At 42.9% G+C, this 13,825-nt stretch overlaps 1 protein-coding gene across 1 annotated transcript; it reads left to right on the top strand.

The window, feature by feature from the left end:
* The first annotated feature begins 3,526 nt into the window (after positions 1 to 3,526).
* Positions 3,527 to 8,816, top strand: MED28 (mediator complex subunit 28). The gene is made up of 4 exons (XM_027103282.1): positions 3,527 to 3,700; positions 5,714 to 5,780; positions 6,752 to 6,864; positions 8,149 to 8,816. The coding sequence occupies exons 1-4, from the start codon at positions 3,542 to 3,544 to the stop codon at positions 8,344 to 8,346; spliced, it is 537 nt and encodes a 178-aa protein (XP_026959083.1). The 5' UTR covers positions 3,527 to 3,541; the 3' UTR covers positions 8,347 to 8,816.
* Positions 8,817 to 13,825: the final 5,009 nt, after the last annotated feature.

Below are 13,825 nucleotides of genomic sequence, written 5' to 3'. Positions count from 1 at the left end.
TTGCAGAGGCTTCTCTTGTTGCAGAGAGCTGGCTCTAGGCACGCAAGCTTCAGTAATTATGACACTTGGGCTCAGTAGCTGTGGCACGCGGGCCCTAGAGCACAGGCCCAGTAGTTGTGGCGCACAGGCTTTGTTGCTCCGTGGCATGTGGGGTCTTCCCGGACCAGGGCTCAAACCTGCATCCCCTGCCTTGGCAGGCGGATTCTTAACCACTGCGCCACCAGGGAAGTCCTAGAGCTTCCTTCTAAATCTGCACAAGTGGAATTTTGATTGGTTTTAGTTCCAGGTGGTAAGTAAATAGTTTACCCATTGACAGTCCCTTTTATGGTCTTCTTCTTTCAGTATTTCCAAATAAATTCCACATCCATTCAAGTCCCTGAACTGAAAGCATTGCAGTGGAACAATTAAGAATGCCAGCTCTGGAGGCAGACTGCCTGGGTTTAAATTTTTTTTTTAAGTATTTTTATTTTTATTATATTTTATAAATTTATTTTATTTAATTTTTGGGCTGCATTGGGTCTTCGTTGCTGTGCGCGGGCTTTCTCTAGTTGCAGCGAGCTAGGTCTTCTCTTGAGCACGGGCTCTGCGTGTGCAAACTTCAGTAGTTGTGGCGCGCGGGCTCAAGAGCTCAGGCTCAATAGTTGTGGTGCAGGCTTAGTTGCTCCACAGCATGTGGGATCTTTCCGGACCAGGGCTCGAACCCGTGTCCCCTGCATTGGCAGGCGGATTCTTAACCACTGCGCCACCAGGGAAGCCCTGGGGTTAAATTTCTGCTACATTTGTATTGGGTGAATCAAATTACCCACAAATAGGATCTATTTTTTTTTTAAGACTTTGACAACGTTTGACAGTTTTTTTTAATTGGAGTTATTTTTAACATTTAATATTTTAAAAACTTGACATGTAAATGGATATTATGTGTCTAAACTGGCTTTTAGAGAGGGAATGACAATGGACATGCATATCCATGTTAATAAATAACATGAATTTAAATTAATTAAAATCAGGCAGGAATAGTGTGTAAACACAGGTTCCTCTGGGTATCTATATCCAGAAGCTACTTCAGCAGAAAAGATGGAAACGGAGAGGTGGAATTACCGGCTTGTGAAAGGAAACTAAAAACATTTAGATTTCTTCTGTGTGATTCTCAGAAGACCAAATAGGGATTTGACCTTTCTATCAAAGGCTTTTTATAAGTAAAAGAACAATAGAACTCTTGTGTTTACTAGAGTGTGAGATACAAAAGGCATGGTTGTAGTCCTAGATTCTTGTGCTTATCTAATCTGGTTGAGATGAAATTTAGTTGCCACTGCTGGTGCATCTGGCTACCAGGTACTCACAAAACCTTGGTGGATCCTTAGAATGATGTTCCAGACACTGGTGGTATAATCTGCATCTAAATCACTAAGGACAAGGCAGGGCTTGAGAGAGCCGTGGCTTCAGAGAGCAGCAAATCCAAAGCAGCGGTTTAGAATACAGTAGTGTTAAAAGATAGCTGAAGTAAGAAATCCAGAATTCAAGCAGCCCTATGGCCATTGGAAACCCAGGAGTAAAATGTAAAATGGTTCCACTCCTCTATTTTTCACTGTATACAATAGTTACATTTTTAATTAAAATATTATTTATGTTAATATAATCGGCTTATTTTTACATGAATATATTTTTAAAATTCTGTTTTAATATTTACCTATTATTTTTAATTAATAGGTAAATATTGCCCAACATAACTCACATAAACAAAAACATTTGGAGTCCTCAATAATTTTTTAGGAGTGTAAAGGAGTCCAAAAACGTTTGAGAACTGCTGGAGTACACTAAGTTCCCTCATGGCATTCTATTTGTGTTCAATTAAATATTTATTATGTCCATTTTATGCCAGGCACAGTTCTGGGTGTTGGGAATACAGGTGACCAAGACAGGCAGGCCCTGATCACATAGATCTTGTTTTCCAGTTCGCGTGTTGTGTGCGTGTGTGCATGTCTGCAAGGCAACTTAGTCAGTGAAGAAGAAAAATGAACAAGATAATTTCAGGTAAGTGTTCAAGTGCTGTAAAGAATATTAAACAGGGTGAAATGGCTGGGAGTGTGGGTCCAATCAGACTGACGCTGGGAAGGTGACTTTTGATCTGAGACCTGACTGGCAATGGGAAGCCTCTGTTTTTTCCTTACTTCTGCCTGCCTCACTCACTCTGGCCCTGCTGGCCTCTCTGTAGCTCCTTAAATATGCCAGGCAGTTTCCTTCTTCAAGGCCCCCCCGCCCCGTCTAGAAAACTTTCCTAATTAAACTTTACTCTAGTCACTCCAGTGCAGATCTCCTGAGAGAGGCCTTCTCCAACCACCCATCTAAAATCCATCACTTGGGACTTCCCTGGTGGCGCAGTGGTTAAGAATCCGCCTGCCAACGCAGGGGATACGGGTTTGATCCCGGGTCCAGGAAGATCCCACATGCCACGGAGCAACTAAGCCCATCTGTGCGCCACAGCTACTGAGCTTGCGCACCCTAGACCCCACGCTCCGCAACAAGAGAAGCCACTGCAATGAGAAGCCCCTGCACCACAACAAAGAGCGGCCTCCGCTGACCACAGCTAGAGAACACCCGCATGCAGCAATGAAGACCCAATGCAGCCAAAAAAAAAACTAAATAAAATCCAACATTAGTCATCCCCTTACTGGGCTTTATTTTCCTTCTTGGCACTTATCTTTACATGATTTCACTTTATATATGTACATGTTTATTGATCTCTCTCCCACAAAACAATGGTAAACTCTCCAAGGGCAGAAACTTGGGGTGATTGCTATAACCCTCAGATCAGTAAATAGAGCCTGGGACATGGAAGGCTCAACAGATATGCTGGATGATAACTGTAAAGTTAATTATAATGAAAAAATATTTAGCTTCTGAAAAGTTGAATAAGCAAATGTTTTTAAAAAAAGATTAGCATAGTGACTTTCTTTGATGTAACCATAAATATCTAAAGCAAATAGCTCCCAGCACATAAGACAGGGAGCCTCAACAATGTTAAGCCAGTTTTGTTACCTGTATCTCCCAAAGGAAAATTTAGGGGACATGTTTCCTCTTTATTCCCGCTACAGTGACTGGATTAGTAATCGGCACACAGTGCGCTTTCAATAAATGTTTGTGGGATGGATGAGCACCTCCCTTCTACCAACGGGTAAACCGAGCCCAGAGAAAGCAACTGGGCCAAAGTCATTTCAAGAGTTGAGAGCAAAGGCGGGGCTGGTACAGGAATATCCTGACTCCGCCAGAGGGCTCGCCCCACCGTGGTTACTGATTCTCCTCTTCACACAACTGTGTTAAACCCTATCAAAGCCTTCAATTCTCAAGTTAAAAAAGCAGAAGTAAAAGCCAGCTTGCCTGCGTAACGTAAAGAAGAGGGCACGAAGCACCAAACAATAGCTTTCCTGGGCGTCCAACAGACGCCAACGTGCGCTCAACAACATCACGTGACCATCCACATCACGTGACCCGCGGCCCCAGCTCCCGCGCAGGCGCAGTGAGCCTCTTAGCCGCCATTTTAGAAATGGCGGCTCCACTAGGAGGCATGTTCTCCGGGCAGCCACCGGGACCTCCGCCACCCCCGCCGGGCCTCTTGGCCCAGGCTTCGCTTCTTCAGGCCACACCAGGCGTTCCGAGGACTTCTAACAGTACCTTGGTGGACGAGTTAGAGTCATCGTTCGAGGTAAGGTAAGACGTGGGCGTCTCTGTTCCCAGCCTCCCTTCTTTTCTGAAACGTATGGTGCGCGCGCGCAGCTTCTCTCTTTCGGCGATACCTGCACGTAAGTCTCTTGCATTAGTCTTCACATTGAATGGTGGCCGGAATTCTCCTCTAGTTGGCTGGCAGAGATGCCTAAACTTGACATTTCTGGAGCCACGTGGACTTGAAGTTTGTCTGCCCCCAACCGTGGGACTCTTCTAGGTTTTCAGTGGGTTGTTCCCGTCCCACCCCATCCTTGGTTCCATCCCTGAGTATCCTTTCCCGCGTCCCTGCGTGTTTAGTACGTGCTCATCCTCTCCGGACTGTAGCGTCCACCCCTATGTCCTGTATTCTTTCCGTTGGGCTCCACCCTTAAACGGTCCTAAAGTAGTGGGACTTTTGGAGCTGGGAGTTATTTAAAAGTTACTGTGGGAGGGGTTTCCCTGGTGGCGCAGTGGTTGGGAGTCCGCCTGCCGGTGCGGGGGACACGGGTTCGTGCCCCGGTCCGGGAGGGTCCCGCATGCCGCGGAGCGGCTGGGCCCGTGGGCCGTGGCCGCTGAGCCTGCACGTCCGGAGCCTGTGCTCCGCGGCGGGAGAGGCCACAGCGGTGAGAGGCCCGCGTACCGCAAAAGAAAAAAAAAAAAAGTTACTGTGGGGAAGTTGGTACTCAGGGCCGAGGAAGGAGGAGGAAAGCTGGGGGGTGAGGAGAGAGGCAGAGGTGACCCAAACTCTGAGTTCTGCTCAAGCATTAACCCTGTACCAAAGAAGATGGGGAGTGATAGCAGACAAAAGAGAGGTACAAAATAAGTGCTTAGAAATAAGATGGCTTCCTGTGGTCTCTAAAGTGGAAGATGAGCCATTAACGTGTGGAAATAAAATAACTTGTAACTGGAATTACCTTTTCTACATTTTAAATCCTAGTCGACATTTATACTGTATATAATAGCAGAGTAGTTGATAAACATAGTTTGTAAATGAACGTGTTATTGGGGCTGCATGGACAAAATGTTTTTGCTGGTGGGGTGTACATTCAAAAGTTTGGAGACAACAGATTTAAAGAACAGAAATCTCTTCCGTCTGGGAGGAGGATGAGACGCCTTTGGGGTGGGGCTAAACCATAAAGGAAACTTTTAGAGCAGCATCTAGCGCTGAGAGGGGAGGTGGCTCTCATCATGAGCTCTTGCTGAAACACTGGCCCTGTAGAAAAAAGTCCGCAGCTGACCACCAGCACTCTAATGCTTAAAACTCTTTAGTGGATACCTGTGGCTGTGGGGATAGCCCAAGAGGTGCTGTGGTCTTCCTAGCTCTGCGTGTTCACGTCTCTGCTCCAGACCCATCTCTTCGTACTCTGGCCACAAGAGACCTTCTGCTTGTGTTGTTCGTTTTCTCTTTGGGCTCCCAGGTCCCTCCCCCAGCTCACACATCACTTCCGCATCGACCCTGCCTTGCTGCTCTTTGTAGCACACTACATCAGGCTCCGTGAAGTCAGAGAACACCTGTTTTGCCCTCCTCTCCTCTCATTGTATCTGTAGTGCTAATCCAGTGGTAGCAGATAGCAAGTGCTTGATGAATATTTGTGAAACAGTGAAGGAGCCCGTTATGTGTCAGGACCTGTCCTGGGTGCTAAGAATACACAGAAAACAGTTCCTGCCTTCAAGGAGCTCATGACTGTGCAGTGGAAAAAACAGATAGATAGCAGGCAGCTGCTGTGCTGTGGGATCAGTGCTCTGATAGAAGAAACCCGGGATACTCTGAGAGCACATCTGGGCATGGCTGTCAAGGAAGGCTTCCCAGAAAACATGAAACCCAGGCGGGCATTGGGAATTAGCCAAGTGAAAAGGATGGGGAGAGGTGCTACCTGGATCACCCACCTAGTCTTCTCGCGAGACTCGGCTCAGCCTTCGTTTTCCATCAAGAGAAGTTATTTCTTACTCTAAAGTAAGATTCTTGATGTGTGAATGACATTTTTTTCTTCTGTAATATGTTTTGATCACACAGGCTTGTTTTGCTTCTCTGGTGAGTCAGGATTATGTCAATGGTACAGATCAGGAAGAAATTCGAACTGGTAAGAATTCCCTCATTGCTGATTTTACATTTGATGTGTTTCAGTCCCGCTTGTATCCTAAGAGAACTTTTCCAGGGAATAAGATTTTTGTAATCTCTATATACTGCTGGTTCTTTGTTCAGTTTATTGACATCTTATGTCACTCATAATAAGCCACTTGTAATGAATGAGCTTTTCATATTGGTACCAAGACAAAGAAGACCAATAGTGTGTACTGCTTTTTAAAGAACTAAGTTGGGCTTCCCTGGTGGTGCAGTGGTTAAGAATCTGCCTGCCAATGCAGGGGACACGGGTTCGAGCCCTGTTCCGGGAAGATCCCACATGCAGCGGAGCAGCTAAGCCTGTGCACCACAACTACTGAGCCTGCGCTCTAGAGCCCACAAGCCACAACTACTGAGCCCGTGCGCCTAGAGCCCGTGCTCCGCAGCAAGAGAAGCCACCACAATGAGAAGCCTGCACACCGCAACGAACAGTAGCCCCTGCTCGCTGCAACTAGAGAAAGCCTGCGTGCAACGAAGACCCGACACAGCCAAAGATAAATAAGTAAATTTAAAAAGAAATCCTCTGTGTCTTTTTAAAAAAATAAAGAACTAAATTTTTTGCTTCCCCTTCCTCACCCAAGTTCTGTCCCGAGAGAGGTACTTCTGATTTCTTTGTACTGTGTTTTAAATGTTTCATTTTAACTGGAAATCATGATGTTAATTGTTGGCTCTCTGGATTGTCTTTCTTCAGAAGAACTTTTGCGTTGTAGTTCGGTTTCTTATTCACCTGGTAAAAGCACAGATTATCTGCTAGTTAATGTTGCTTAACACATAGGGGGTTGAGGTCAGTAATATTGCTGTGGGCAGGATTAAAATCCCCGATTACATCTACAAGAAGGTGCTGTTTTGATATTCCAACTGTTGATTTATGAGAGAGATATATGTGTCTAGTGTTTTCCTTAATTTAATACTTTGGTCTTTTTTTTTAAGGTGTTGATCAGTGTATCCAGAAATTTCTAGATATTGCGAGACAGACAGAATGTTTTTTCCTACAAAAAAGATTGCAGTTATCTGTCCAGAAGCCAGAGCAAGTTATCAAAGAGGTACAAGCTGAGTTCTCTCCCTAAGTTTAAGGAAGAGCAAATGTTGTCAAAATTCCATTTATGCTTTAAATGAGATGCTCCATTTGCCCATTAGTTATAGTGGGGCTTCATAGCTTGAATGTAAAATGTTGGTTGTCAGTGTTCATGACAACCTGGACCTGGGGGTCAGAGGTGGAAAGCAGTGCTTCAAACACAGCAGCTGTCGGCTTTTACTCATTTCATACACTGGCTTTCATGGAAGAATCTTCTTTTAAGAAAAAAAAAGAAAAGGTTCTGCTTGAAAGGTTGAAAAGCCATTAATGTAGATGATAAGCTCATTTTGAACAGGAACTGATATGTGTGTCCCTGGTGCCTTACACACAGGAAGGGCTCTAGGCAATTTTGTTCAAGGAACCAAAAAGTAAATGTTCTGTCCCAGGCTTCTTGAAACTCAGGATTTCATTTATCTCAGTTGTTTGAAACCAGGGTATTTGGAAGTCTGTTGAGGTTGTCATTAATGGCATTTAGTGGGTAGGGCCAGGGCCTGCCCCCTGCAGTGTGGAAGAGGGAAGAATCTTCCTGCCCAAAACACAGTGATGCCCCCAGTGGGAAATACTAAAATTGGGATGATTATTTTTTTTAGCAGTTTTTAAAATAACTCCTCCCACAAGCTGAGCAATTAGTCAAAATGTGCATTTTATTCTTTGCTACCAGCTGTTGGGAAGGTGAATGGTAAGAATATTCTTACAATTCACCATTATCAGATCATTTCCTGATTTGAATACCTGAGTGACAGTCTAGGTGTGTTCAAGGCCAGGTCTTAATATAGGATTTTAATACTGTTACTCATTAAAAAGCTCTTGAAAATGAGATTTTAACACTTAATAATCTGAAATGATAGAACAGTGGCTGTGGATTCTTTTAAAACAGTTAACATGTTTCAGATTCTCAGTGTTTTAGATTCTTCTCACAGTAGCCTTTGGATAGAGAGATATACTGAGTGCCTGGAGACCAGGATGGGAAAGAGACTGACTTCTTTTTGGCTGTCCTTTGGTACTTTGGAATTTTGTAATGTGTGTATTACTTACTAAAAGAACATGAATTAAAAATAAAAATTGTTAAGCAGTCATCTTTCATGAGAAGAATTGTTTTGGGTTATTCAAAGTATGCAGCCAAGCAGAGTAATCAGCCCACTATGGTTCAGTTGGTTCTCTGTTTTGAATTTACTTCTTAGTGCTCTTAACTAATCAGAAACTATGTTCATGTTTTGTGAGTTTACTCTGACTTCATTGCTTTCGTTTGTAGGATGTCTCGGAACTGAGGAACGAATTACAGCGAAAGGATGCTCTGGTCCAGAAGCACTTAACAAAACTGAGACATTGGCAGCAGGTGCTGGAGGACATCAACATGCAGCACAAAAAGCCAGCCGACATCCCTCAGGGTTCCCTGGCCTACCTCGAGCAGGCATCTGCAAATATCCCTGCACCGATGAAGCAAACCTGAGGAAAAGCCACCTGAACATGAGCTGGTTCATGAGTCAGCCCAGACACAGTTTTGCCAAACCTCACTTCTTGTAGACATGACATTTTGGGAGAACTCTTTGCCAGAGAGTGAGATGATTTAGTTTTGCGCTCTCATCTAAAAATTTCCCCCTATTTTTATAAGCGTTATTTCTGGAGTACTTTATAAAATGCTTATTGCTTTGGTAAACCAAGTGTATTGTCTTTAGCAAAATTTAAGACTGTTAATATGATGCCGTTTACAGATTCCTTTTTATGTTTTTGTTTTTTGCTGCTTGTTTTTATTTTTGTATGAGTGTTTATCTCTCTGTTTCCAGTTTTAGATTATTTTGTATGATCTGAGGGGAAAAGCTTGTATGATCTGATCTGCATATCAAAGGATGAGGATTTTGGTTGTAGGCCTTTTATGATAATTTACCTATCAGTGGCAGTATATAAAAATATGTAAATTTGCTGTTTTTCAAGACTGAACTACCTAAAGAAGAGGAGTCTAATGCAACGATGTAACACTTCCAGAACCTCAGAATGAGGATATTTTGTAAATAGGTTGGAAGAGGATTATAATATCGTAGGTTAGTGTAATAACTGTTACTGTACTGCAGTAACTAGTGCTATAGGAATCCAGCAGTATCCTTAATGTTGACTTTTTTTTTTTTTTTTGCGGTATGCGGACCTCTCACTGCTGTGGCCTCTCCCGTTGCGGAGCACAGGCTCCAGATGCGCAGGCTTAGCGGCCATGGCCCACGGGCCCAGCCGCTCCGCAGCATGTGGAATCTTCCCGGACTGGGGCACGAACCCGTGTCCCCTGCATCGGCAGGCAGACTGTCAACCACTGCGCCACCAGGGAAGCCCCCTTAATGTTGACTTTTATTTGGGGTGAGTTTATATTTTGTGTAGTGTTCATTTACTTTTGGGGGAGGGTAGGAGCAGTGATATTTAAAAATTTATGTTATTGGGCCATATGTTTTGATTAGGTAGTAAATTTACTTTTAAATTGTGAGTCTGAGTTGTAATTGCATTTCTCTCAAAATGACATAAGTGCGTGAGCAGCTACGTTTTATTTTTTTATTTTATTCTAATTAATTATTTTTAACATCTGTATTGGAGTATAATTGCTTTACAATGGTGTGTTAGTTTCTGCTTTATAACAAAGTGAATCAGCTACACATATATATATATCCCCATATCTCTTCCCTCTTGCGTCTCCCACCCTTCCTATCCCACTCCTCTAGGCGGTCACAAAGCACCGCAGCTACGTTTTATTGATGATCTGACTGAGGTTAATGTGCGCTTCCTATTTCCAAGTTCACCCTTCATCTAATTTCACCTTTCTTTGGAAAATTAATACAAATCACAACCATTTTTATTGCCTAGTTGTTTATAAAGTTTTATTCAAAGAGCAAAGATTTGATGGTGCATAGAAGAGACAACTGTTTATGGGCCACTTGCTGGGCCAGCACCAAAGGATTGAGAACATATTTTGACCACTAAAAGTTGTACTGGCTCTTGTCAAATTGCACCGCTCCATCAGAGGGTCAGACAGCTCAGCGTGGACTGACAGCAAGGTCAGCATTGTGAATGGCCATTCCCAGTTCCCTTTAATCTGCTGAGCATCCATGCAGTGGGGAAGCAATGCACCATGAGGCAGTACTAGAGGTTCAGTAGATCTTTCACTTCAAAGAATAATCTAGAAACTATCACAAATGACCAAGTTGATGCTACAGTCATTGAAGTTGAGATGTATGATGGGGTGAGGCTCAGTTATTCACAGAAAAATCCTGGCAAGGCTTAATTCCAATTCACGATTAGTATCATTACCCATATTTTGCTTAAACTTCAAAAAGCCCCTTTGAGGTAGCTGTTATGCCCTCTGTAATCTTCTTCATGTCCTGGACCTAGGAAGTCAAAATATTTGATCCAAGTGTGCCAAGGTCTGCTATAGTCCATTCCTAGTAGTTTTGTTTTCTTTGGTTTTTTAAAATTGGCTTTCCTGGTTATTTTGAGCTTTGTTTTATTCCTCTACCTATTGAGGTTACATGTGTATTTTGGAATTACATCATTTACATAGAAACACTTTTCAAGTGAAGGTGACCAGTGTCCTAGGAAAATGAAACCACTTTAAAAGTAGACCATGGAAATCACAAAGTCTGATATTCCACAATGCGGATTGCAGTCTTATGGACACTAGAAATACCATGGGTAGGTCATCAGTAACAATAATATTTCCCTATGGGCACTTTCTGATAACACTGGCTTGTTTTATCTTAATGTCACAATGAAGCAGTATGAAATGTTAATGCAAGAATTTGTTTTAGCTATGTATGTAAATCATATTACAAGCAAGTTATTTGGTTGGTTGGCTTTTTAGTTCATTCCTTCAATCAGATGCTTCAAAAGAAATGCGTTTCAAATGTCCACTTTATGATCAGCTTAAGGATCAGTTTAGAAAGAAAAATATTTGGTAAACCATTCCTGGTGGGCTGAGCCCTGCTTCTGCTGGACTTCTTTGGGCTGGGCTCTTTCATCATCTTGTGTCCTAAAAACAAACAAAACGTTTTCTTAGATGGTTTTGAAAATTATTCAATAAACAACTTAATACTCTACTAATCTTTTTAGGGAAAGATAACTGCTTCTTTACTCTTAAAAAGATACTAGGGCTTCCCTGGTGGCACAGTGGTTGAGAGTCTGCCTGCCGATGCAGGGGACACGGGTTCGTGCCCCGGTCTGGGAAGATCCCACATGCCACATATTTTGCAACATGTACTGTTTATTTCAGGCACAAATTAAACAACCCCCTCCAAAAACAGGTAAAAGAAGAAATGGTTAATCAATACAGTATTACACTTTATGGCTTCTTCAAAAGTTATCTGATGTGCTCTGGCATTTCAATGAGGTTGTGAAATTAGCCTAATAAATTGAAAAGGGGAGACGGTAGGTAAGAAAGTACAGTGTATATCTGTCTGAACGGTCTCTAACTGCGTTTGTGAAGCTTCTTATAAAACAGTGGGGGGACTTTCCCCGTGGTCCAGTGATAAAGAACCTGCCTTACAATGTGGGGGACGCAGGTTTGATCCCTGGTCAAGGAACTAAGATCCCATATGCTGCGGGGCAACTAATCCTGCGTGCCACAACTACTGAGCTCGGCGCCTCAACAAGAGCCCACATGCCGCAAACTACAGAGCCCACGGGCCCTGGAGCCTGCGCACCAAAATAGAGAAAACCCGCATGCTACAACTACAGAGAAGGCTGCACGCTGCAACAGAAGATCCCGCACGCCTCAACAAGGGTCCCGCGTGCCGCAACTTAAGACCTAATGCAGCCAAAAATAAATAAAATAAATCTTTAAAACAAACAGTGGGAACACAGCTTTAAACAGAGGTGTGTGATAATGAGATGAACTGTAGCCAGTCAGGCTGGCTCTGGCAGTTACCAGACCGTGTGCTTGGGGCTCCAGGCCTCAGTGTCCTCAGCTGTGACACAAAGGGCTGGACTCGTTCAATGACTGACAGCAAGTCCTTCCAGCTCCACACTCACATTTGTCCAAATAGCCTTGGGGAGGCAGGGCCTTTGGAAAAGGAACATTTCAGAAGGGGCCCTTTCAGAAATGCAAACTTCAAAGCCCAGAATTAAAGATACTGCTCTGAACGGAAGGCTGGACAGGCAGGAATCAATAAACAAAGGGGAAATCGCACATTTCCAGAAGCCTCAAGGGCTTCTGGAAAAATAAGGCAGTATCAGAGATCATCATGCATGATCAACCAAACCCACAGATTAAGAGGCCTTAAAATTACAAGATTATACAATGAATCTTGAGAAATAACCTTAATAATAATAGTGGAAAATTACTGAATGCTTCTGTGCCAGGTCTTGTGCTAAGCATGTCCTATGGATTAATTCCTTCAGTCTCACATGAGTCTAATGAGGTAGGTGCTGTATTATCTTCATTTTAGAGGTGAGGAAACAGAGAAGTCAAGTGAGCTGCCCAAAGCCAAGCAAGCTAACAACAAGGATGAGAATTGGAATCCAGACTCAAGGCCAGATGATGAGTCCATCTTCTGTGTGACCCACTCTGAAGTGGTCAGCTAAGTGATTCAATGTCCCCTGTCTAATCATCCATGGGGAAAAAAAAAGTTTTCTGGAATTTGGTATCAGGAATAGTGCCTCTTCTAAAGAATGACCTATTTCCCTTCTCTTACACATCTTCCTTTTTGGCTGGGTTGTAATTTGTCCAAGGCAGGGCTTGTTTCGTTACCCTTTGTATTGGCCCAAATGCTGGGTATTTAACAGGTACCAGAAAGGAATACTAATTTCCCTCCTGACCATGGGAAAATGGAATCATAGCTTTGGCCCCCTACCTTGTGGCAGTTTTTACATCTAGAGATGGGGTGGGTTTGTAAGGCTGGCCACAGCTGGGGCCTGGGTCCAAGCTGGGTGACTTAGTTATCGGAGGAGTGTTGATCCTGGAGCTCAGGTCGCCACTCAGAAAGTTCTTAGCATAGGAAGCGAGGTTTGGCACACTGACCACTCGGCTGGGCACTTCCTCCATCTTCTTTTTCTGTTGGTATTAAAGGAAAGGCCCGTTAGTACCACCCAAAGAGGCATTGTCGTAAAAGTAGATAAGGCCTGCCCAACCAAAATTATATGAGCAAGGAGGCAATAACTTACATGTTTGTTTTTAAAGCATTTTTTCTTCCAATCCACTTTGTGCTTTAAAAAAACATAGGCTCACAATCTCTTATCCAAAATTTCTGGTGACAAGTGTGATTTTTAATTTAAAATCTTGTTTTAGATTTTAAAAGGCTATATAACACCCCCAGCAGAAGCTGGGCCCACCTTGTCCTCAAACACATTAATATTTCTGGAGTGAAACTTACATTTTGTCACACCAAGAGCGATATATAAAAGTTATAAATGAGCTTACATGAATTCAGCTTGGGTTAGATTTACTGTCCTATGAGTTACAAAAAAAATACAAATTTTTAAGCACTTTAGGATTTTGTGATAGCAGATGAGAGATTTGGACGTGAATATTCTCACTGTAATAAATTCCAAAAATTTTTGTAAAAGGAAAAAAAGTTACAGTGAAGGATTCCTGCTCTTTCCTCTCTCTTTCCTATCACCCAGATATAGCCATTATTAATAGTGACACATTTATATATAAAAAGTTTGGAAAATTAAAAAATCTCATAAAAAACATAATCTGCCTAGCCAGATATAAATACTGTTTATTAATAATTTGGACTATTTCCTGGGGGTCTTATTTTCAATGAATATTCGTCTAAATGAATGCTGGACAATTGATAAATAAGCTGCCATTACCTTTGGGAAAAACAAAGCCAGCAGAATTATGTAATGCATTGAAACCAGCAGGACCAATTTACCTTCATGGAAGGGGTCAAATACCCTGGGCGAGGATTGAAAGAGAAGGACCGATTCCGATGGGACACGGCGCTAGGGAATGC

The sequence above is a fragment of the Aethalodelphis obliquidens genome, unplaced genomic scaffold (assembly GCF_003676395.1).
Source record: "Aethalodelphis obliquidens isolate GAN/ISIS:26980383/991018 unplaced genomic scaffold, ASM367639v1 scaffold6, whole genome shotgun sequence".
Classification (NCBI taxonomy): Eukaryota; Metazoa; Chordata; class Mammalia; order Artiodactyla; family Delphinidae; genus Aethalodelphis; species Aethalodelphis obliquidens.
This window is presented reverse-complemented; position numbering and strand designations above follow the sequence as displayed.

Excerpts from the sequence above, each read along its gene's own strand:
- MED28 (XM_027103282.1), top strand. The coding sequence starts at position 3,542 with ATGGCGGCTCCACTAGGAGGCATGTTCTCCGGGCAGCCACCGGGACCT. Across the intron at positions 5,781-6,751 it reads TCAGGAAGAAATTCGAACTG|GTGTTGATCAGTGTATCCAG; the intron begins GTAAGAATTCCC and ends TTTTTTTTTAAG. Across the intron at positions 6,865-8,148 it reads CAGAGCAAGTTATCAAAGAG|GATGTCTCGGAACTGAGGAA; the intron begins GTACAAGCTGAG and ends TTTCGTTTGTAG.